This window comes from Anopheles merus, unplaced genomic scaffold (genome assembly GCF_017562075.2).
Source record: "Anopheles merus strain MAF unplaced genomic scaffold, AmerM5.1 LNR4000213, whole genome shotgun sequence".
NCBI classification, from domain to species: domain Eukaryota; kingdom Metazoa; phylum Arthropoda; class Insecta; order Diptera; family Culicidae; genus Anopheles; species Anopheles merus.
Genome location: NW_024427793.1, coordinates 16998 through 36732, shown reverse-complemented (window position 1 = coordinate 36732; position 19735 = coordinate 16998). Strand labels below are relative to the sequence as shown.

Here is a 19735-nt window from a genome sequence, read left to right as displayed (position 1 = left end):
ACTCCTTTCATTCACTTCTCTTCGATTCATCTGCTCATCTTCTTTCCTTCGGTTTCCATTCCGCCCTGCGCAGATTACCTACCATGACAACAAGGATGGTACGGTTTCGGTGTCGTACTTGCCGACCGCCCCCGGCGAGTACAAAATCTCCGTCCGCTTTGGTGACAAGCATATCAAGGGATCGCCCTACTTCGCGAAGATCACTGGCGAGGGCCGCAAGCGTAACCAGATTTCGGTCGGTTCCTGCTCGGAGGTGACGCTGCCCGGTGTGATCAGCGATAACGATCTGCGATCGCTGAACGCCTCGATCCAGGCTCCGTCCGGGCTGGAGGAGCCGTGCTTCCTGAAGCGCATGCCCACCGGCAACATCGGCATCTCGTTCACGCCACGCGAGATTGGCGAGCACACCGTGTCGGTGAAGCGTTTGGGCAAGCACATCGCCAACTCACCGTTCAAGGTGAACGTGTGCGAGCGCGAGGTGGGTGACGCGAAAAAGGTCATCGTGACGGGCAACGCGCTGAAGGAGGGCAAAACGCACCAGGACAACGTGTTCTCGATCGATACGCGCAACGCCGGCTATGGTGGGCTGTCGCTCTCGATCGAAGGCCCGAGCAAGGCGGAGATCCAGTGCACGGACAAGGACGACGGCACGCTCAACATCGCGTACAAACCGACCGAGCCGGGCTACTACATCGTGAACCTCAAGTTCGCCGACCATCACGTCACCGGATCGCCGTTCACGGTGAAGGTTTCGGGCGAGGGCACCAACCGGCAGCGCGAGAAGATCCAGCGCCAGCGGGAGGCCGTGCCGATCACCGAGGTGGGCAGCCAGTGCAAGCTGACGTTCAAGATGCCCGGCATTACGTCGTTCGATCTGTCCGCCACGGTCACGTCGCCGGGTGGCGTGAGCGAGGATGCCGAGATCCAGGAGATTGAGGATGGCCTGTACGCGGTGCACTTCATCCCGAAGGAGCTGGGCGTGCACACGGTTTCGGTCAAGTACAAGCAGATCCATATTCCTGGTATGTTGTTGGCTACTGCTGCTGTACCGCTGCCCTACGTCCAGTGGTCATTTTGTAACTGTTCCTTTCCTCCCGATCGATAGGATCGCCATTCCAGTTTACCGTTGGTCCGCTGAAGGATACCGGCGCACATCTGGTCAAGGCCGGCGGTCCGGGTCTGGAGCACGGCGAACAGGGCGTACCGGCCGAGTTTAACGTATGGACGCGCGAAGCTGGCGGTGGCACTTTGGCCATCTCCGTGGAGGGCCCCAGCAAGGCAGAGATCGAGTTCAAGGATCGCAAGGACGGCTCCTGCGATGTTTCGTACGTCGTCAGTGAACCAGGTACTAGGCTGTGTGCGGTCTTGCCCGTTGGCATTTCACTAACAATGTTCTTGCTCTTCCTCATAAGGCGACTACCGCATCGGCTTGAAGTTCAACGATCGCCATATTCCGGACTCTCCGTTCAAGGTTTACATTTCGCCGGCCATGGGCGAGGCCCACAAGCTGGAGGTGGCTCAGTTCCCGACTGGCTGCGTGCAAGCCGACAAGCCGGCCCAGTTTATGGTCCGTAAGAACGGTGCCAAGGGAGAGCTTGACGCGAAGGTAAGCGTCCGACCGGCCTGGGTAGCAGGTGCCGCAGCACACCACAAACTTCATCCCATTAACCTACTATTCCCCCCATCCGCTCTCTTTTTTCTGTAGGTCGTTGCTCCCTCGAACAATGAGGACGATTGTTTCATCCAGCTGATCGACCAGGATCAGTACTCGGTGCGGTTCTATCCGCGCGAGAACGGCATCCACGCGATCCACGTCAAGTTCAACGGTGTGCACATACCCGGCTCGCCGTACCGCATCAAGGTGGGCAAGGACGACGTCGATCCGGCGGCCGTGCACGCCTCCGGCAAGGGTCTCGGCGACGTCAAGACGGGCGAGAAGACCGATCTGATCATTGACACGTGCAATGCCGGCGCCGGCACGCTTGCCGTCACCGTCGACGGTCCGGCCAAGGTGGCGATGGACTGCACGGAGGTGGAGGAGGGCTACAAGGTGCGGTACACGCCGCTGCTGCCGGGTCACTACTACATGACGATCAAGTACAACCAGATGCACATCGTTGGATCACCGTTCAAGATCAACTGCACCGGCGAGAGTCTCGCCGAGGCAGGCGGACAGGAAACGTCCTCGGTCATTGTGGAAACCGTGGCGAAGGTATCGAAGGGTGGCAACCGGACCGGTGTCATTTTGCCCATCTTCAAATCGGACGCCAGCAAAATCCAGTCGAAGGGCATGGGTCTCAAGAAGGCGTACATGGGCAAGCAGAACCAGTTTACGATCAATGCCGGCGATGCGGGTAAGTGAAGCGTAAAACGCACGACCGGCTTGCAGATTAATATGCTGCCATTGTTCTTTGTTTTCGGTTTGCAGGCAACAACATCCTTTTCGTGGGCATTTACGGACCGAAAGGACCGTGCGATGAGGTGTTCATCAAGCACACCGGACGCAACCAGTACACGGTTAACTACCTGGTTCGCGAGCGCGGCGATTACATTCTGCTTGTGAAATGGGGCGACGACCATATCCCCGGCTCACCGTTTAAGGTTGAAGTTTAAAGACCGTACAACCGTACCTCACAGACGCGCCATATCCAACACCACCACTACTACCCCCTCTGCCAAACGATATCTGACATCGGAAGCACTCGCACACGAGGCGGTTTCTGTTTCCCCTTTTGCTCCCATTTTTATTCACTACCATGTGCGCGAACAGCATGGTCACTTGACGTTCTCCTTCACCATCCCTCCATCCACCAATCCCGATCGTAGCGGCGCCACACAGACGCACGCAAGCCATAGGATGGATGCCTCTGTCCCCGTAAGTGTCGCGGAGAATCGCGAGCCCGAAAGCAGTCCTTGCCGTGCATGCTTTCAAAATAGTGTGGTTAAGTTAAAGAAGCCGTTCTTTTGATCCAACATGTTATCGTTTTATCGCGTTCTTCTATCCCAACACTGTTGTACTGCATCCATTCGGTTAGGAAGGTCGGTATTAAGACATGCATGAGCGCTTCGATCATAAAATGAAAGCAGATCGTTGTTTTACGTTCATTTTAATTACAAACCAACACCCCCCCCCCCACCCTATCGCCTCTTTATCTGCACTTACAATTGTTCAACTGATTGTTTTTTATAAGTTTTCCATCGCACGCTGATGCGTACCGTTTTTATGTTACTTGCTATAAGTAAGATCCGTTACTTTCAAACATCAAACATGCAAGTACGGTCGAAACCGCCAATCATCAGGTTAAGTGTTTATGTTTGTATTCATGTTTTATTTTTTTATATATATACTATTCGTATGCGGTAGCGCATCCACTCAATCCTTTCCACTATGCAGCGCTTTGGATTTTAATTTATTACGGTTATTTTTTCGTGTATTTTGTTTTTAGACCCCATTCGTACCCCATAAAGCCCACTTCCCTGTGGAAACTATGATCACAGTCTAAATAAGGTTTAAGTAAAAGTTGTCAAATCGAAACATTAAAAAGAGACAAAAAAATAAATAAAGCGATTGTGTAAACGAATTTCTGTTTCATGGTGCCCCTTCCCCTCTTTCCCCTCTTATTTGCATTCCACGTGGTTAGTTAAAAAATTGTATTCGTCTTCGAATAGTCATTGAAATGCCTGATGCGGGCTTTTATGTACAGGAGATAGGAAATTTTTCCCAAAAACCGCGGGATATTATTACAATTTGTCGTAATATTCGATTCAATAACGTTGACGATGCCCGGAATTTTAATTCACCACTGCGTATATAACAAACCCTGTAAATGGGTTCCAGTCTAGGCTATGTTACATGCAATGCAAATTGCATAGCTCTAAGGCGTAATATATTCATTCAAATTACACACGTCGTACTGATTGTATATCTAATGGGCGCCTTAATTCTCATGATAATCTTACAACCTTTATGCTCAGATAATGTAAAACCAAGCCAGCTCCTAATTATTTTCTTTCAATTCATAAAAATCACGTAATCTGGAGTCAATACTTACGCCTATTTAAAATCAAAAACAGACCACCGGGGCATCCAAAACGCTAGATGATTCACAACCCCCACAGGCGTTACGCGTTAGACCACCGTAACGCCCAGAGCTTTACCAAAACGAGCACAAAGAAGAAGCAGCCCAAATGACAATCCAGCCTACTCTCACTATGGCGAGCTCAATGACAGCTGCTTCAACCCATACTGAGAGGCTATCATCGTTTCCTCCTGCGTACTGAGCAAGCTTGTTTTTTCCCCTCGCTGAGGCGAGATGATTTTGTTTGTATGGTGAGCAAATCTATCGCCGATGATTGCTCTAATGAGATGATCAAGCAACAGCCGCTCACATGATGAAATCATGATGAGGTCGGATTTTGGAGTGAGTAAAAATATCTTCCCCACATCGAGCCGCCATTGTGTTGTGGTTTTAGGAGAACATTGGATCATCTACGAATTTTTTACATTTGTAAAACGTGCAATAATTGCTCGCGGTCTACATTTCTCAATTCTTTTGTTGAAAGAGCATATCAAATATCCCAAATCAGTTAAAATATAGTGAAATGTTGTATCAGACACACGATGCTTTGAAGAAAACGTGAGGGCAAACATGGGAAGATGATGAACATCTTCCCGTACCAATAATTGATTCGCAGCCTATAGGTAAGTGTAAAATACCCAACAAAGTGCTGTTGTCAATATAAAAAAGTTTTAAAATTGCAGAGAATGATTCGTCTCCATCACAGGCATCAACAAAACATGAAGTAGCGTTTGACGATGAAGAAGATACCCAGTTGTGCGATGACCATTAACGTTGAAAATCAAGAGAAATATTACATGGATTGAAAATACCTAGAGATGACCCAAATAGCCAGCTCGTACTTTATAGCTGATTTAGGGCTGTTTAACGAAAAATCGTTCCGATGTCGTACTTTGTGGCTGATTAAGAGATAGACGGTACTTTGCGGAACTATGGAGCTTTTTAACAGGCACATGGTATTTTTTGGAACTTTGCGGCTGATTAGCACTATGTGTAGGGTTCATGGTGGAACTTGAAGGCTTGTTAAGAAAGTGTACCGAACTTGGTGGAACTTTATAGCTTTTTAATGCATGACATCGGTACGAGATGGCTCTTGTCAAAGTGTCAAAGACGGACGCCGGCATTAATCTCATTGCTGCTGCACAAGTTAGATTCGTTAATTGAAGAATGAATATTGAGTGAAGTGATTGTGAATTATCAGTAAATTGTGTAAAAGTTTGTGTAATTCATCAATACAAAGATTTAAAAATATACATATGTGTTTAAACGAAAAAAATCTTGTTGTTTATTTCATCGATGACGCTTGCTTGAAAATAAACCACAAAGAAAAATAATCCCTGGCATCGTGGCATAAGGAAGCTGCTTAGGCGCTGTTTGAAAGACCCACATAGAACTTTGATACTGTTTATCTACTGCAAAAGGCGAATTAGAGCAGCGATCTTTAGCGTGCCAAAATGAGCTGCTTAAGCAATTCTGGCTATTTGGGGATACGCATCGAGTCGAATTTAAAACGGAAAATAATGGTCCACAAAAGCCATCTAATATTACATGAAAGGCCATGTTTTGGATATTTTTGATTGTTAGCAATGGCGGATTAAGACGAATGGAGGCCCTAAGCGGTCACACGAAAGTAGAGGCTTGATTGAAGCGTCTAGCAGGGGATTGTATTAAATGTCCTAACCAGAGAAGGATTGAGTAGCAATTTAACTTGTGAGCGGGTCATAGGTGCCTTTTTTGGGGCCCCTGGCCGACACAGATGTTCGACACTTAAACAACTGAATTCGATGGAACACATTAAAACTGAAGGAAATACACATCTAATCAATTACTTCAAAAATAGTATAATTGTATTGATTCGTAATATATTTTGTAGTTCTGACCTGCATGCACAATTCTAAAACATTCCTATGAATCACAGAAAGGCCTAAAACCTAAAGGCCTGCCTAATAAACTTGAAAAAAAAAACACCCGGCAAAGAACCCTATAAAAGCTAAATAAAATCACGTGCTTTTTATGGTTTGTAGTGTAAATAGAGTGACAGAGCCGGCTGGCCACATGTACATAACATGTGCTGTTTTGCAGTGTTCTTACATCCTGCGTCATTTGCAAATTCATCCCTGCTTAGAGAGCGTACACTCCTTTTCCACTGCTAGTCACATTGGAATTGCTTCAGTCATTATTTGTACTTGGAGGATTTATACATTCTGTTTTCACAAATTTTCTCCAAATCCTTTTTCTTTGTCTAGCCTGGATCCTAAATCAGCAGCTACCATTAAAAAAGAATCAAATTTAGTTTCCGCAATTAACGAAAACAAAATTCATTACTTGCACTCTCCATCGTTTGCTCTTCACCATCCCTTGTTGTTTCTTGAACACCTAGAAATCATCAAAGGCAACACGATATCATCGTCAATATTTTCACTTGTACGTGGATCTATTTCTGCTTCAAGATTCGATGCGTCTACTGGTGCCCTTTAAACGTCCTAGATTTCGAAGCCTTCAATGGTTTACATGTTTAATAGAGCTGTTCTGACTTGATGTACTGCGGATCAAATCCAACCATGGCAGTACAACAAGTCAACAGATAAACTGAATAGAAAGGAAGAGTCAGAGTGTACTTAGGGATGTAACGGTAGAAAAAGCGAAAGAGGGGAATACCTTTTTTTCGCCATGACTACCATGACGATGATTGCACTGATTTTCCCCTTACTTTTTTCTCACAGCACGCTGCTCAAAGTGAGATCGCTTTCGTCTGAAAAGCGGAACGGAAAGCGACTTGCATCATATGTCAACTCGATTTTCCGTGCTGAAATTGTCATCCGGGAGAGTCCTGAATTTGACGTTTGTTCCAATTGTCAAGCGACCGACCATCAGTGTGGCCAGATTATTTTGGCGGTTTTCGATAGGCTCATCAAAATTTTATCGGTAGTTTTCGGTAGGTTAAAACTCGAAACTTAAAAGAAGTAAAAGCGAAAGAAGTGTTATAACGGGATGGCGGGGGATTGGGGTAATGCACAAAATGAAAGTTCCATCTCACGAGAATATCCATCCTTTATCTAAGATATGGATTAGATTTGGTTCAGCGGTACACAAATGAAGATTTTTCTGAAATGTCTATCTGAAAATTGGAATTCTAAGCCAAAGAAGGACTAAGATGCACATTTCTTTCTCAGTGGTGGCATGTTCTTTTTCTCAGGGCTCCACGCGACCGCTTATGGCCGCAGCAGTGCTCAATTGGATACGATTTTATCGAACGTGCTGTCATTTGATTTTCGTTAGATTATTTAGATTGATTTGATTGTTTGGCTGAGTTTTATAGTTCAATGATTAAAAAAACGAGATTTTTTCCTTCAAATCCTAGATATGTACAGTCTATTCCCGAGTTACACGGCTCTCGACTTACGCGGATTCGGAGATACGCCGTTTTCTAAATTTGACAGATCAAAGTCAAATTAGTACAATTTGCTTCAAGTTCGGCAAACATGCAACAAATTTAAACCACTTAAAAGCCAGAAGTATCAGAATGTTCTGCACGAATCATTTCAAATAAATAATAAAGTGAATAAAGTACTAAATAAAATCAAAAATTCGCAGAAAGAAAGAACGCAGAAACCGCGTATCTCGGGAACAGACTGTACAGATAAATCGGTATTTCTGGTCACTCTGCCGACCACCAGCAGCTCACAACACGCTTTCACTGTTTACGTGCATTCCCGGCGAAGGGGACGAAATATTCGCAAATCTGCTGTATCTTTTGCGCCGTGCATTAAGCCATCCGTCAACATGTCCAGCTGGAAGAAGGCGGCCAAAACGAACCAGAAGGTGCACCGCGAACGGGCGCAACCTTCCGCCCGACAGCATCTCGGGCTGCTGGAAAAGAAGAAAGACTACAAGCTACGCGCCCGGGACCGCAATCAGAAGGAATCCACACTAAAGTTGCTACGCAAACGGGCCCTGAACAAGAATCCGGATGAGTTTTATCACCACATGATCAACTCCAAGATCCAGGAGGGCGAACATCATGAGCTGGAAAAGGGCGACGAGTTTACCAAGGATCAGATCAAGCTAATGCAAACGCAGGATTACAAGTATGTTGCGATGAAGCGAACGGTGGAGGCAAACAAAATCCGTCGACTGCAGGGCCAGCTCCACATGACCGACGTGGTAAACGAGACCCCCAACAAGCACATCTTCTTCGTGGAGGACGAGCAGGAGGCGACAGAATTTAATCTTGCCGAACGACTGGACACACACCCAGATCTGGTGGGCCGTCGGTCCAATCGTCCCCGGCTGAAGGATCTGAGCAAGCTGAAGCTGGCTGTCGGCCCGGAGGACATCGCGCGCATAAATCAGGAGCGTGACCTATCGTACAGGGAGCTGATGCGACGCATTGACCGCGAGAAGGAGCTAACCGTGGTGCAGAAAACGCTCGAGATCAAGCGTGCGCTGAAGCAGAAACGTGCCCTGAAGCCTAAATTGGTAGCAAAGGGAACGCCCCATCAGGCGCCACAGTTTAAGTTTAAGTTTGAACGAAAGCGGTAAGGTTTGTTTCCGGGTTTTTTTTGTATATTTAACTTATGTACAAAATGCATTCGAAATACGCAATGTTAAATAAAGGAAATGTAATTGGAAGCAACCCGATCCATCCGTATCGTTAATTGTAACTATCGCACTTTTGATCGCGTAATATTTGTACAAAATGAATCGCTGCAGCTCAACTCTGTGTGGCAGGACAGAGCAGCATGTTTTCTAAAACCATCCAAGAAAGGGACGCATGAAAGCCCCACTGTCTAGATCAATCGAAATCAACGTCATAATTCTTCGTGCCGTACTGATTATCGGGATTCCCTTCGTTGACCAGGGAGGCCAATTCCGAAGCATCGTACCCGAGCAGCTCGCGCAAATCGCACACGAACTTGTACACGAACCGTTTGCCGTGCACTTTCGAAATCATGTCCCCGTCGTAGTAGTAGCGTAAGGCGCGGGACAGCTTCTCGTAGTTCATCGTCGGCTTGTTCTTGCGCTCGCCCCACAGCTGCGCGACCTGTTCCGGATTGCACAGCTTGAACTCTCCATCGGTACCTGTGGGAGATTGAACCGACAGTATGAAGAGATTGTGGGGCTGTTTGGGCCACTGTTCGCTGCTATCTTACCTATCCACTGAATGATGGTGCGGTGTTCCCGGTCGGTGAGAATTTCCAGCAGAAACTGCCACAGCTGGATCTGTCCATTGTTTCCCGTGCGGTTGCCACAGTAGCTGAACTCATCTGCAAAAGCGACCAAATGGGTAGATTGCTGTAGCTATTCTATCGCTATTCCCATTCCCATTGCAACCTACCGTTCTTGCTGCTGCCAATGTTTGGCTTGGGGAGCTTCCGCCGGATGGTCATTTCAACTAGATCTTCCCCATCGACGGGCTTCTGCAGGGTGGCTACGATCTTGTGCCGTCGCAGCAGCTCCAAATGCATCCAAAACAGGCCGCCCGGATCGTTCGGTGCTTTCAGTTTGAAATCGTCCAGATCCAGCTCGCACAGCTCCTTGCCACTGATGCTCCAGTCCTGCAGCTTGATCCCGTTCAGGTTGAACGTCCGGACCGCCCACTGGATCCAGTGTTTCACCTGCGCCACCGTCCACTCCATCGGATCGTCCGGAATGTTCAAGCGCTGCTGGTCGCGCTTGAACGCACTGTCGTACACCCAGGGCAGGCACGCCGCCGGTTCGTCGCCCATCTCACCATCCGACTCGTCGCACTCGTCCAGCGAATTCTCTCCAAAGCCCAACACCTCCTCCTTGATCGCCGGGATCAGCTTTAAGCCGCCCTTGTCGCCCTGGACCTGCCGTTCCTTCTTGCGCTCCTTCTCGCGCTCTTCCGCACTGACCGAGTTGATGATGGCCGCCACGGCATTGGCCGTCTCCTGTGCTTCCTTCGTCAGGCCGGCGGGTGCCTTCGCGCCGGACCCGTCCCGCTCGCCCGTCCCGTTCGCGGGTTCCACCGCATTCTCTTTTGCGCTGGCCGCTTCCGCCTCGGCCACCGCCGCGGCAATCGCTTCGGCTGCGGCCGCCTCCTCTTCCGCGGCCCGTTTGGCGGCGGCGGCCGCTTCCGCCTCCTTTGCGGCTTGCTCGATTTCGCGCTGGTAGGATTCGAGCACCTCATCGGTGGGTTTCAGCACGTCCGCAATGTTGATGCGCCGCTTGGTCGGCTGGACCTGTACGTTGATCTGCACCAGCCCCTCGCCCTGCACGCACTGGTCGACGAGGTTCTTGTGCGACTCGAGCATGGTCGAGCCCTGGAGCCAGAACTCGTAGTGCTTGAGCGAAAGCCCAATCCGCCGCTCGACCAACCCCCGCAGGGTGGACAAATTCTCGCGCAAATCCATATGCACCACAATCACGTCGTCGTCATCATCGCCCAGGAACAGGTCGTTTCCGGTCGGCAGGAAATCGGCGCTCGACATCATCAAACCATCCTCCCCGAGGGGCAGCGGTAGGTCCGGCACCTCCAGCTTTATATTAAGCGGATCCATCGCTTACAAATCGTACACGAACCCGCGTCCGGCTAGTAGTTTCCACTGCTTGCTGCGCGATTTTTCACTCACAATGTGGCACCCCGCACACGCCAAATGTTGCTGCACTGCTTGTTGTGTGTGGCACCACATCAAAACAAAAACCTGTTCTGGGCAGTGCGGTCGCTAGCTGTCAAACGGGCCAAGCGCGATCATATCAACAAAATGTAGGATCGTGTTTCGTTTCGGTTTTATTGTTAGTTTGTGTCTTTTGGTTTTCGTTTACTGTTTCGTTTCCGTAATTGTTGTTAGAGAAAAAGGGGCTAAATTTTGAAAGTGACTTTTGCGATGAAAATTCCGAACCGTAGTGCTGGCGCAAAATGTCCACCGGTGTCCCAAAGACTACCAACGTCGAGGAAGTTTTGCCGAACGATGAAGATTTAGGGCGACGAAACTGCAGCTGGCGTGAGCTGCTGCGGGTACGCGTTTGTTTATATTCTACCTTACGTTGTGGTTGCAAAACATGTAATGTTAATAATTATCCTTCCGCTCTCTTTTGCATGGTAGAAGTACGAAGAGCCCATCGGCTCGACGGAAAACCCATCTGATCAGAGCATGGACATCGACACGGCCATGGTGATGCTCGACCAGGAGATGAGCGACGAAAGCTCGGTCAGCGATGTCGTCGAGGCCTCCACCGAGGAACAGAGCGCCGAAGAGAACCCGGAAGAGATCAAGCAACAGCTGCGGCGGGCGGTGCCGTTGCGCCAGCGAGAATGGGAGGCGAACGGGCTGAAGGAGATACTGGACGACAACGAGTTCCGGATGGTGAGCCACGAAAAGGTGGAGAATTGGTTGCGAAACCACATGCACACCATCACCGGCAACTACAATGTGCACTACCAGACGCAGCAAGTAACCACGGTAACGGAAACGCGCATGGACGCTGACGCAGACTCGCTCTACTCGGTCGACACGGCGCAGTACATTCGCTCGAACAAGCAGATTAGCAACAAGCTCAAAGTGACCACTATGATCAAACAGTACTCGGTAACGAGCTCCGTCCGGCGTCTCACCTCCCTCGGCATCGGCTTCGAGGAGCAACAGAAGGCGGATGCGCAAGCCGCACGTTTATCGCTGGAGCAGCGTGTCCACAGCAAATCGGACAGTGCGTGTGATGCAAAGAATCCTCCTAGACCGCGGTACAACTATCACCCGGGCCAGAAGATACTGTCCGCGCAGCACCATCGGCCGTCGGGGCTGGCGGCGCTGGAGCCACCGAAGGATCGGCCAAATAGGCGTAAAGTGTTTAAGAAAACTGTTCCCCGCAAGCGACCGGGAGCGAGTAGGGTGAACCGGTCATTCGATCGCGCTTCACCGGGCAAGAAGCAGCAGCTACAGTACGATCAGGACCAAGTGTACGCCAAAGCACTCGAACAGTGCGCGCGGATAAAGAAAAACAAAGCATTCTGCCGGCGCAAGGTCTCGAAACGGGCTGCCGCTGCTAGCCGAATGCAGAACACTTTCACCTCATCCTCGTCCGACAGTGACAGTGATGAAGTATTTTTTGCCCCCGCAGCTTCCTCGCGCGGGCATCGGGCACCCAACGTCGCATCGCTCCGTCCGACGAAATCGGCGCAACACACCGTCCAACCGCAGCCACCATTGGTGGTAACACCGGAAAAGTCCGTCACGCCTAGGAAAACGTCACCGACCGAGCGGGAGATACTGGAACCGTTCCAGTCGATCACGCTAAGCGCTTCCAAGCGGCCACATCAGCCCGAATCGTCAGCCATTTGTCCGCCCAAACCCGTCCGACTGAACGAGCAAGAAAGGAAACGTGTCGGCATCCAGCGGGACGGTTGCTATCACGACGAGGGACTGGTCATCTACCGACCGAAGGCTATCCGTCCAAACTGTCCCACCACCACGCGGATCAACCTACGCGCGAAAGATCTCACGCTGACGGGCGTCACCAAGCAGCGTCATTTGGACAAATTTCAACACTTCAACTACAACATCCACCCGAACTCGACCGTGTGCTTCTATCCGAGCGAATCGTCGGACAGCGCGGACGACCGGGATGGTGGTGGTGGTGCGCCGGAAGCAAAGCTGAACGGTACCGCAAACGATACTTCGTACGATGATGATGATCCTATCCTCACATTCCATCCACGCAATACCAAGCTGCTGAACGTGGTGGAGATTCCCCACCGGCGGCGTGTTACCTGAAGCCTGAAGCCCGTGTCTTGCCAAAATGTCCCGAAACAAAAAAAATATACACACGAATCTCTTTGTCCAAACTATAGCATCACTGCGTTTGCTCTTTCTTTAACTTGAACGAACGAAAAGGGTTTAGTTTAAAAACAAAATATCAGTTAGCTTCGAATAGCATCAGTGGTTCAGGGGGAAAGCTTGGTCTAATGGCAAGAGCATGCCCCACGGTGCCCCTTTTTTCGTCTGAACTTGTATGGCCAAGAAGAGGGTAAGGGTGCTAAAATGTGTAGGAATTTAACTTTCGTAACTTTATTAATTGCAAACACAAAAAAACGCACACACTCACAATAGCAAATACAAATCCTACACAAAGTATATAGAAAAAACGACTTGATATACGGGACCAGTGCGAAACTACCTTAATTCTTAAACACATCCTACATACTACGAATCATTCTTTCCGGAAGTTCCCAAAACCTTTGCCATTCTGCAACGCGCGTTCAACCGCAATCAGTAATCAATCCACCTCCAGCTTCCGGAAGCTACCGGCCAACCCGTACGTCGAGTTATCGCTAGCGCCCGTGCACCCGTTCAGCGGCTCCTTCAGTGCACCGACCGAGCCCTCCTTGGCCGCGTCCGAGTACATGCCCAAATTGACCGACATCTCGTCGTCCGCGAGCAGCCGCCCGCGGTACGCTTCCAGCTCCAGCTTCCACAGCCGTATCATCTCTGCCATCGGCATCTCGCCGCCGTACTCTTTCGGCAGCAGTCGCTTCTCCAGCTCGATGTCCTTAATGTCAGTGTACAGCCGGATGCGCTCGCGCAGCTTCTGCGAGATCAGCGACATTCCAAAGTCGACCGCCACCTTCATCGCCGGATTGATATTGCACCCGTACATCTCGCGATGGCGCATCGGCAGTATCTTTTCACCATTTTTCGCAATCCTTACTGCTTCCTTGATCGTGAACAGCGTTAGATACGGCAGCCCGATACCGGTGCCGACGCCGGCATGAATGAAACCCCGTATCTGGTTCTCCTCGTCCGCCATCAGCGTTTCGTAGCAAATGCCGTGAATCTTCAGCATATCGGCGTTGGTGTACTCCCGCAGATCGAACACGCCTGGTCGGTAGAAGATCACCCGTCGCCCTTCACGATCGCGCTCCGGCAAGGCAAACATATAGCTGAAACGTACGCGGCAACATGGAAATGAGCACATTCATACAGGAAGCTTGAGGCTCACTTACCCTTGGTCGATCAGCTTGGCCATCTTGGGCAGCCGGCAGTCGAGATTTTTAAACGCGCCCTCAAACGCATTCTTCAGCAGTACGTACCGTTCGATGTTTTCCTGTACGACCGGAATTTGGAACTTTTTCGCGCGCAGAAACTTAAGGAAGAAGTTTGCATCTGCAACAGGCGCAACGGGAAGAGGGGGGGGGGGGGGTTAAGTAAGTAAGTTGCGTTTGACGAGAGACTCTCACAAACTGAACTCACCCATACGAATCTTGACGATGCGAGGATTCTTTTCAGCCCATTCGCGCAGCATCTGAAGCGCATGGTCGCGTGTGGCTTGCGTTTCGCGCAGCTCCTCTTTGGCGATTAGGCGCAACTCGTCCGACAGCGTGAAGCGGTACGCGTCCGCTTTCGTGATGGCTTTCGTACCTTTCTTCATTGTGTGTGTGTTGTTTTCGTCCTGTGGAAAAAGGAATGTCCTTAACATTAGTGAACAATGGTACAACTTTTCTAAACCGCAACAAGGAGAAAGAATATCGAAATAAATAATAATATAATAGCGGCAAACTTCATCCATACAAAGTCGATAGTATTGTGATACAATCTTGCAATATCTTACCCACGCAATATTCGACGGTACACTTTTAGACCGTCACTAAACTAGGTCTAGTTTCGTTTTGCCCGTGGGCGACCTATTAGCTCAATATTTAGCCGACAATGGTTGTATAATCGTTCACCGTTGCCTCCACAACAAACCAATGTCCCGTGATTGAAACTGTACCGCAGAAACTCGACACGGCTAACTTTTACCACAAAACTTTACTTTCATTTTTTTTTCAGTGGTATGCGTTATAAACTCGGCATAACACACCACCTAACATCGATCGACTAGATATGTCCACGTGTTCCGACTTGTACAAGAGCCCTAAGAGATTGTAGCTTATATTTAGCTGCTTTTAGCACATTTTCATCTTCACATAATCAACAAAAAGCATCAAAACTTATTCATCATAATCTCACCATAAGAAATTACGCACATTTTAATCCAATCCATCTAATTCGACCCCAAATAGCCGACTGATGCGAATTTCCACACCAAAACAGCAATCCGAGTTCCCGACGACTCCACGACTCCACTCCACGACACCACCACCACCAACAGTTCAATGTCACCGGGAGACCAGTTTGCGCGGCTTGGCCAAACCCTGCTTTCCTTTCCCCAAACCGGGAGCGAAGCAGTCCGGCGCAACAATTCGGCTTTTTCTCTCTCCACTTCCCAAATCCCAAACGAAAGCGAATGTGCGAAGACGCTAAGAGCGTGTCGATGGCACACGTAAACAAGTACACTAAAGGACACTTGCGCACTACCAACAGGTTTTTGGCGCAAGTTCAAAAGGATCTTCAGCGAGTAACGCGCAATACGGGCAAATATATATAATATACGGCTGCACACGCGACGGTCACGATCACTTTGCGACGGAATCCTTTTTTATGTTCAGCTCACCCTTAATGTAGGTCACTGGGCGACGGCAGTGATCATGGTTTCAGGATTAATCGGTACCGCTGTTAAAAAAAAGTCCCTTCCCCACATCCAGACATCATTCCACCACCACCGTACACATACAACCACCGTTGCGCAAGCTTTAACCACTGGCGTCACAAATCAATCTGCTCGACTCAACGTGTGTTCAACAACGCGTGGTCGTCGCGTGGACCAAGAAGTGGCCAGGATGATGATGATGTGGAATACATATTGTTTCTTGTTTTTGCTGAAATCTGCACACACCAACACACCAATCATACCCGCGGCAGTTGCACTCTCTTGGCGGGGTGGTGATTCAACCATTTTCCATTCAGCAATGTGGTAATGTCAATGTGTACCACCACCGGAGACTGTCCGTTTTGCACGTGTTGCAACAACAATTCGATCTGGCGACCAGAAGAACTCTTCTCAATCTGTCCTACACTGCACAAACACAACACACCGGGGTGTTGTTTGCTCAACCATCGAACAAACAAAAGCCGCACGCCGCGGGTATTGCAACAGACACTGGAGATTTGCCGTTTGGTTGGTTGCTAAATTCGATGGGGGAAGCAGGGACTTTGTTCGATAGTTGTTAGGCATTCCTATTGGGGTATGGTACTAATTGAATATTGTTCGCATTCAAACTAAGCCGAAGTGGAAGGAGAAAAGACTTTCTGCCGCCCAATGATCGATTGCAGCAGTACGAATCTTTCACTATAGTTGCATTTGCTTTAGATTAATTGCATTAGATTAATACGCTGCATGGTAAGTTTGCCTTCAAACAGTACATTCCCATATACTCAACCCAAATATGTTAGCTTACTCCGTGCGTTTTTGTTAGAACAGTTAGAATTTTTATGGCATTTGATTGCATCCTTTGAGTTGGGTGGTTCCATATTTTTCCATCAAAAAAAGGCTTTAACCAAGAAAACTAGATATGAACAAGTTCCCGATCGTTTTATTTAAAAGGAAAATCATTCAAGAAGATTGGAAGTCCTATCCAAGAAGTTAGATCCTAGAGATAGATGCATACAAAACCTAATAACACGGATCTCCTCCTTTTTCCGTTACATATCAGCGGATCAGAAAAAAACAGCTTTAAACGTTTTGTAATTTATGAAGTTTTTTTTCTGTATGACAACGAACCTGTCATCTCTTCGAATTTTAGTAGTAGCACTTGAATTGTGTGCATGCAATAAGAGTCAATAGTGGAAATCAATAGGTTCCAACAAAGAGCAAAATATGATTTAATGTTGATTTTACTCTCGTTAAGCATAGTTATTAATAATTTATGTAGTTAATCTTCCGGAAGCGAAATCACGACACACGTCCTCATATTATAATTCTTATTGATATTATTATTCCTAATCATAAAAGAATCAATCTAACTCCAACATGCGCGTCACACTTCGGAGCACTATAAAAGGATCACTATCACTGTTCACGGTACGATCGCCTAAACAGATGATTAATATTCTTCTTCTTAATCTTCCCTAACCTTTAAAAAAAATGGGAAAATAGCACACACACAAAACCACCTGATCCAGTATATATTGGCAGACGAAATGTGTAGAATCGAACCACTTCCGGGGTGAATGATTGTGTTCAGGTTATAAGTATTTCGTGACCCCCAATCGCACGCGGCTCACGCGGTGGGATGTTCTTATGAAATTTGAATATTCAAATGTATGTAATCTTCGCGGGTGCACGCACACACACACACACACATACGTTCGCGGTATTCTACTTTCGTATTCAAAAAACTCTGCTACATTTCATGAACCGGTTTCCAAAAACCATTCTCATCTGGCATGTTGTAGTATCCCCGTGTCACCGAAACCGTTCAAGGAAAGTTCCGGCATCTTTTGACGATAAACCTTGTCTTGGAATAATCAAACTGAATACTTGATAGGACAGTTCAGTGACATAGAAAATGCTTCATCAACATTAGTTATGTAGGGTGTGACGAAGATTACAAAGGTGGTTTTAGATACAATGCCATTACTTTCTCACACGCGATAGAGTAGAAGCATGCAGATGCGACTATTGGCAATTTTGATCTGAAACGGAGCAGCAAATATAACATACAATTGGGGCAGTGAACGTTTCTTCCATTGATATTACATTTTTTTCAACACGCTGCGAACAATTGACGCAGCTTCAATGGATGCTTTATAGGTAAAGCTTTCAACGGTACTGAAAATAATACACCACAAGAAATGCAAATCGTGAAACTACCTTCGGCTCATGGTCAAGCGGTGCATCGATCAACCCTACCAGGTGCATCACTGCAACCATGTGCAGATTAAGGTGGAAAGGCAGGTGGGACGGACCACATTGCTCAACAACAGCGCAAAACAGCGCCTCATATCCAAGAGATGCATCACGCTCTTTGTCTATGTGTATCTTTCGCCGGAGACACCCGGTAGGTCGGACAGACAGACAGACACACACACACACCTCCTCGATCCCAGGAGGGATTCGCGCTCGTTTCAAGGTTGCGTAGCGTTCAAAGGGCAAATAACCGTTGTTGGTCCCATGCTTGCGCAATCCGTCCCAGTGCGTATGCAAACTGCACATGAAAGCGCAAGTTTCGCTTGGCCTGCATTTTCGATGCACTTGAAGCCTACACACACGGACATTCCCGTTCACATCATCATAATCATCATCAGCATCATTACCATCATCCTGAGCAGCACGATCAAGCGGGTGGCAAATTGCCTTCTTGTGCAGGGTGTAATCAACGGGCCGCACCACCCGACATGCATTAGAACGAAATGTGTTCCGGGGGAGAGAAACCAGTCCTTGAAGGTTTCTCGATACAGGCGCTGTAATCGATAGACCTGTGCGATGGGGCCACAGCAACCACTGCCCGCACCAAATGCACCCCTAATCGGGCGGATAACGCCGAAAGGGTAGGGATGCAGTGTGTCCCCGTCAACGATCATAACCGCAAGTGATCATACTGTTTTGTCCGTAGCCTTCTTTGATGGATTGACAGAAGGTGTACAAAAAGGTTGAACTTTTTCTCTTCTCTCCTCTCTTTCTCTCTATCCCTCTTATTGTCTCTCTATTGCACCATGCATGTGCTTTGATGTATGATTCGAAGAAATGCAATAAAAACAAGAATTAATTGGACATCTCTAAGTCTTTCTTAGATACTCCTCGTAAGAACTAATTAACCGAAGGGGCAATTAGACACAAAATGGAGATGTAGGAAGAATTTTCCATTTCAACGTGATGTTGATTTATTACATCAGCCTAAAGGCAAATGGGATAAGGAAATGTTACCTATTTTTCCTTTAAGCGTATTCTTTTAATGCTATTGTGTCTGTACAATACACTGCAGAGAAACAATTATATGGCAATTGCTAAAGGTTAGCGGTCTTATACTTTATACTACATCATCGAACCTCAACTGTGTTTGCCTGTATCCAGGGATCAAAGGGCATACAGTTTTATTGCGCACACAGGTAACCACTGCTCATAAAGATCCATCACCAGCAGTTAAGAAATGGCAAGGACCTTGACGAGAAAAAGTGGTATGTGATCAACGTGTGTTTAAATAATAGTTATTATCATTCACCATCACACACACCCTTCCTGTTCCCTTTTGATCGTACGGTTTAGGGGCAGTTCAAGAGCTGTGACCACGGACACGGCTGTGTACTCCTTCCCCTCTCTTATACACATTAGAACTATATTAGCATTAAAAACTAAAAACTTACCTTTGGTTGAAGAGGATGAGTTAATATTCCGGCGAACTTGGTACACTATAGAATAATCCAGACAATTCAAGAGGTAGCACAAAAATAAGTAGTAAACAAACTCAAACGCATCAATGACTAAGCGTTCATCTCATCTTCACCCGTTCAAGTCACTAAAGCCACGCTTCCGTTCGACGTCGCAATATGGGCTGGGCTAGGTTGGGCTGGACCGGGGCAGGTGGTGCTAGGCGAACTGTGTTCCAAGATAAGCCAACTTCGCGCAACAATACGATCACCTCCGCGCAGTGAGCCGGTTAAACAACGAGTGAGCGCGATCAAGCGCGATCTAGCACCACCGGTTTTCGCGCGACTTCTTCGATGGGGGGGGGGGGGGGGAGAAGGATTTTTTTTCATTTGCGAGTCGGGGTTAGCGCTGTATAAAAAAAAAACGCGCTTTGCAAAACACCCCGGAAC

The 19735-nt window shown here is 48.0% G+C and overlaps 5 protein-coding genes and 1 long non-coding RNA gene across 12 annotated transcripts in view; 3 read left to right on the top strand and 3 right to left on the bottom strand.

Moving 5' to 3' along the window:
• Positions 1-3581, top strand: part of LOC121601871 (filamin-A-like) — a 29892-nt gene extending 26311 nt beyond the window's left edge. For all 7 annotated transcript variants that reach the window (XM_041930680.1, XM_041930679.1, XM_041930674.1 and 4 more), the window contains 5 exons: positions 74-1022; positions 1106-1345; positions 1413-1606; positions 1706-2354; positions 2429-3581. In XM_041930680.1, coding sequence (XP_041786614.1) covers positions 74-1022; positions 1106-1345; positions 1413-1606; positions 1706-2354; positions 2429-2613 — 2217 coding nt within the window. In that variant the 3' untranslated portion in view covers positions 2614-3581. The remainder of the gene's footprint in view (positions 1-73; positions 1023-1105; positions 1346-1412; positions 1607-1705; positions 2355-2428) is intronic.
• A 2343-nt stretch (positions 3582-5924) lies between these two features.
• Positions 5925-6849, bottom strand: LOC121601878. The gene is made up of 2 exons (XR_006006212.1): positions 6738-6849; positions 5925-6668 (listed from the first exon to the last, which is right to left on the bottom strand). It is a non-coding gene; the product is annotated as an uncharacterized LOC121601878 (long non-coding RNA).
• An 897-nt stretch (positions 6850-7746) lies between these two features.
• LOC121601877 (probable U3 small nucleolar RNA-associated protein 11) lies at positions 7747-8720 on the top strand. The gene has a single exon (XM_041930686.1). The coding sequence runs from the start codon at positions 7863-7865 to the stop codon at positions 8619-8621; it is 759 nt and encodes a 252-aa protein (XP_041786620.1). The 5' UTR covers positions 7747-7862; the 3' UTR covers positions 8622-8720.
• On the bottom strand, positions 8629-10723 carry LOC121601874 (DNA-binding protein Ets97D-like). Its single transcript, XM_041930684.1, has 3 exons — positions 9418-10723; positions 9233-9346; positions 8629-9161 (listed from the first exon to the last, which is right to left on the bottom strand). Exons 1-3 carry the CDS (start codon positions 10601-10603, stop codon positions 8875-8877), a joined length of 1587 nt encoding a protein of 528 aa, XP_041786618.1. The 5' UTR covers positions 10604-10723; the 3' UTR covers positions 8629-8874.
• Positions 10724-10754: 31 nt separating this feature from the next.
• Positions 10755-12904, top strand: LOC121601873. The gene is made up of 2 exons (XM_041930683.1): positions 10755-11061; positions 11150-12904. Exons 1-2 carry the CDS (start codon positions 10963-10965, stop codon positions 12812-12814), a joined length of 1764 nt encoding a protein of 587 aa, XP_041786617.1. The 5' UTR covers positions 10755-10962; the 3' UTR covers positions 12815-12904.
• Positions 12905-13086: 182 nt separating this feature from the next.
• LOC121601875 (alpha-tocopherol transfer protein-like) lies at positions 13087-19614 on the bottom strand. The gene is made up of 4 exons (XM_041930685.1): positions 19283-19614; positions 14291-14489; positions 14044-14203; positions 13087-13980 (listed from the first exon to the last, which is right to left on the bottom strand). The coding sequence occupies exons 2-4, from the start codon at positions 14466-14468 to the stop codon at positions 13317-13319; spliced, it is 1002 nt and encodes a 333-aa protein (XP_041786619.1). The 5' UTR covers positions 14469-14489; positions 19283-19614; the 3' UTR covers positions 13087-13316.
• Positions 19615-19735: the final 121 nt, after the last annotated feature.

Bases quoted from the DNA above. Each gene is read 5' to 3' on its own strand.
- LOC121601877 (XM_041930686.1), top strand. From the start codon at position 7,863: ATGTCCAGCTGGAAGAAGGCGGCCAAAACGAACCAGAAGGTGCACCGC.
- LOC121601874 (XM_041930684.1), bottom strand. From the start codon at position 10,603: ATGGATCCGCTTAATATAAAGCTGGAGGTGCCGGACCTACCGCTGCCC. The intron at 9,347-9,417 runs GTAGGTTGCAAT...TCGCTTTTGCAG, and splicing joins CATTGGCAGCAGCAAGAACG to ATGAGTTCAGCTACTGTGGC. The intron at 9,162-9,232 runs GTAAGATAGCAG...AATCTCCCACAG, and splicing joins CACCATCATTCAGTGGATAG to GTACCGATGGAGAGTTCAAG.
- LOC121601873 (XM_041930683.1), top strand. From the start codon at position 10,963: ATGTCCACCGGTGTCCCAAAGACTACCAACGTCGAGGAAGTTTTGCCG. The intron at 11,062-11,149 runs GTACGCGTTTGT...TTTGCATGGTAG, and splicing joins GCTGGCGTGAGCTGCTGCGG to AAGTACGAAGAGCCCATCGG.
- LOC121601875 (XM_041930685.1), bottom strand. From the start codon at position 14,468: ATGAAGAAAGGTACGAAAGCCATCACGAAAGCGGACGCGTACCGCTTC. The intron at 14,204-14,290 runs GTGAGTTCAGTT...CGCCTGTTGCAG, and splicing joins CATCGTCAAGATTCGTATGG to ATGCAAACTTCTTCCTTAAG. The intron at 13,981-14,043 runs GTAAGTGAGCCT...CGTACGTTTCAG, and splicing joins GCCAAGCTGATCGACCAAGG to CTATATGTTTGCCTTGCCGG.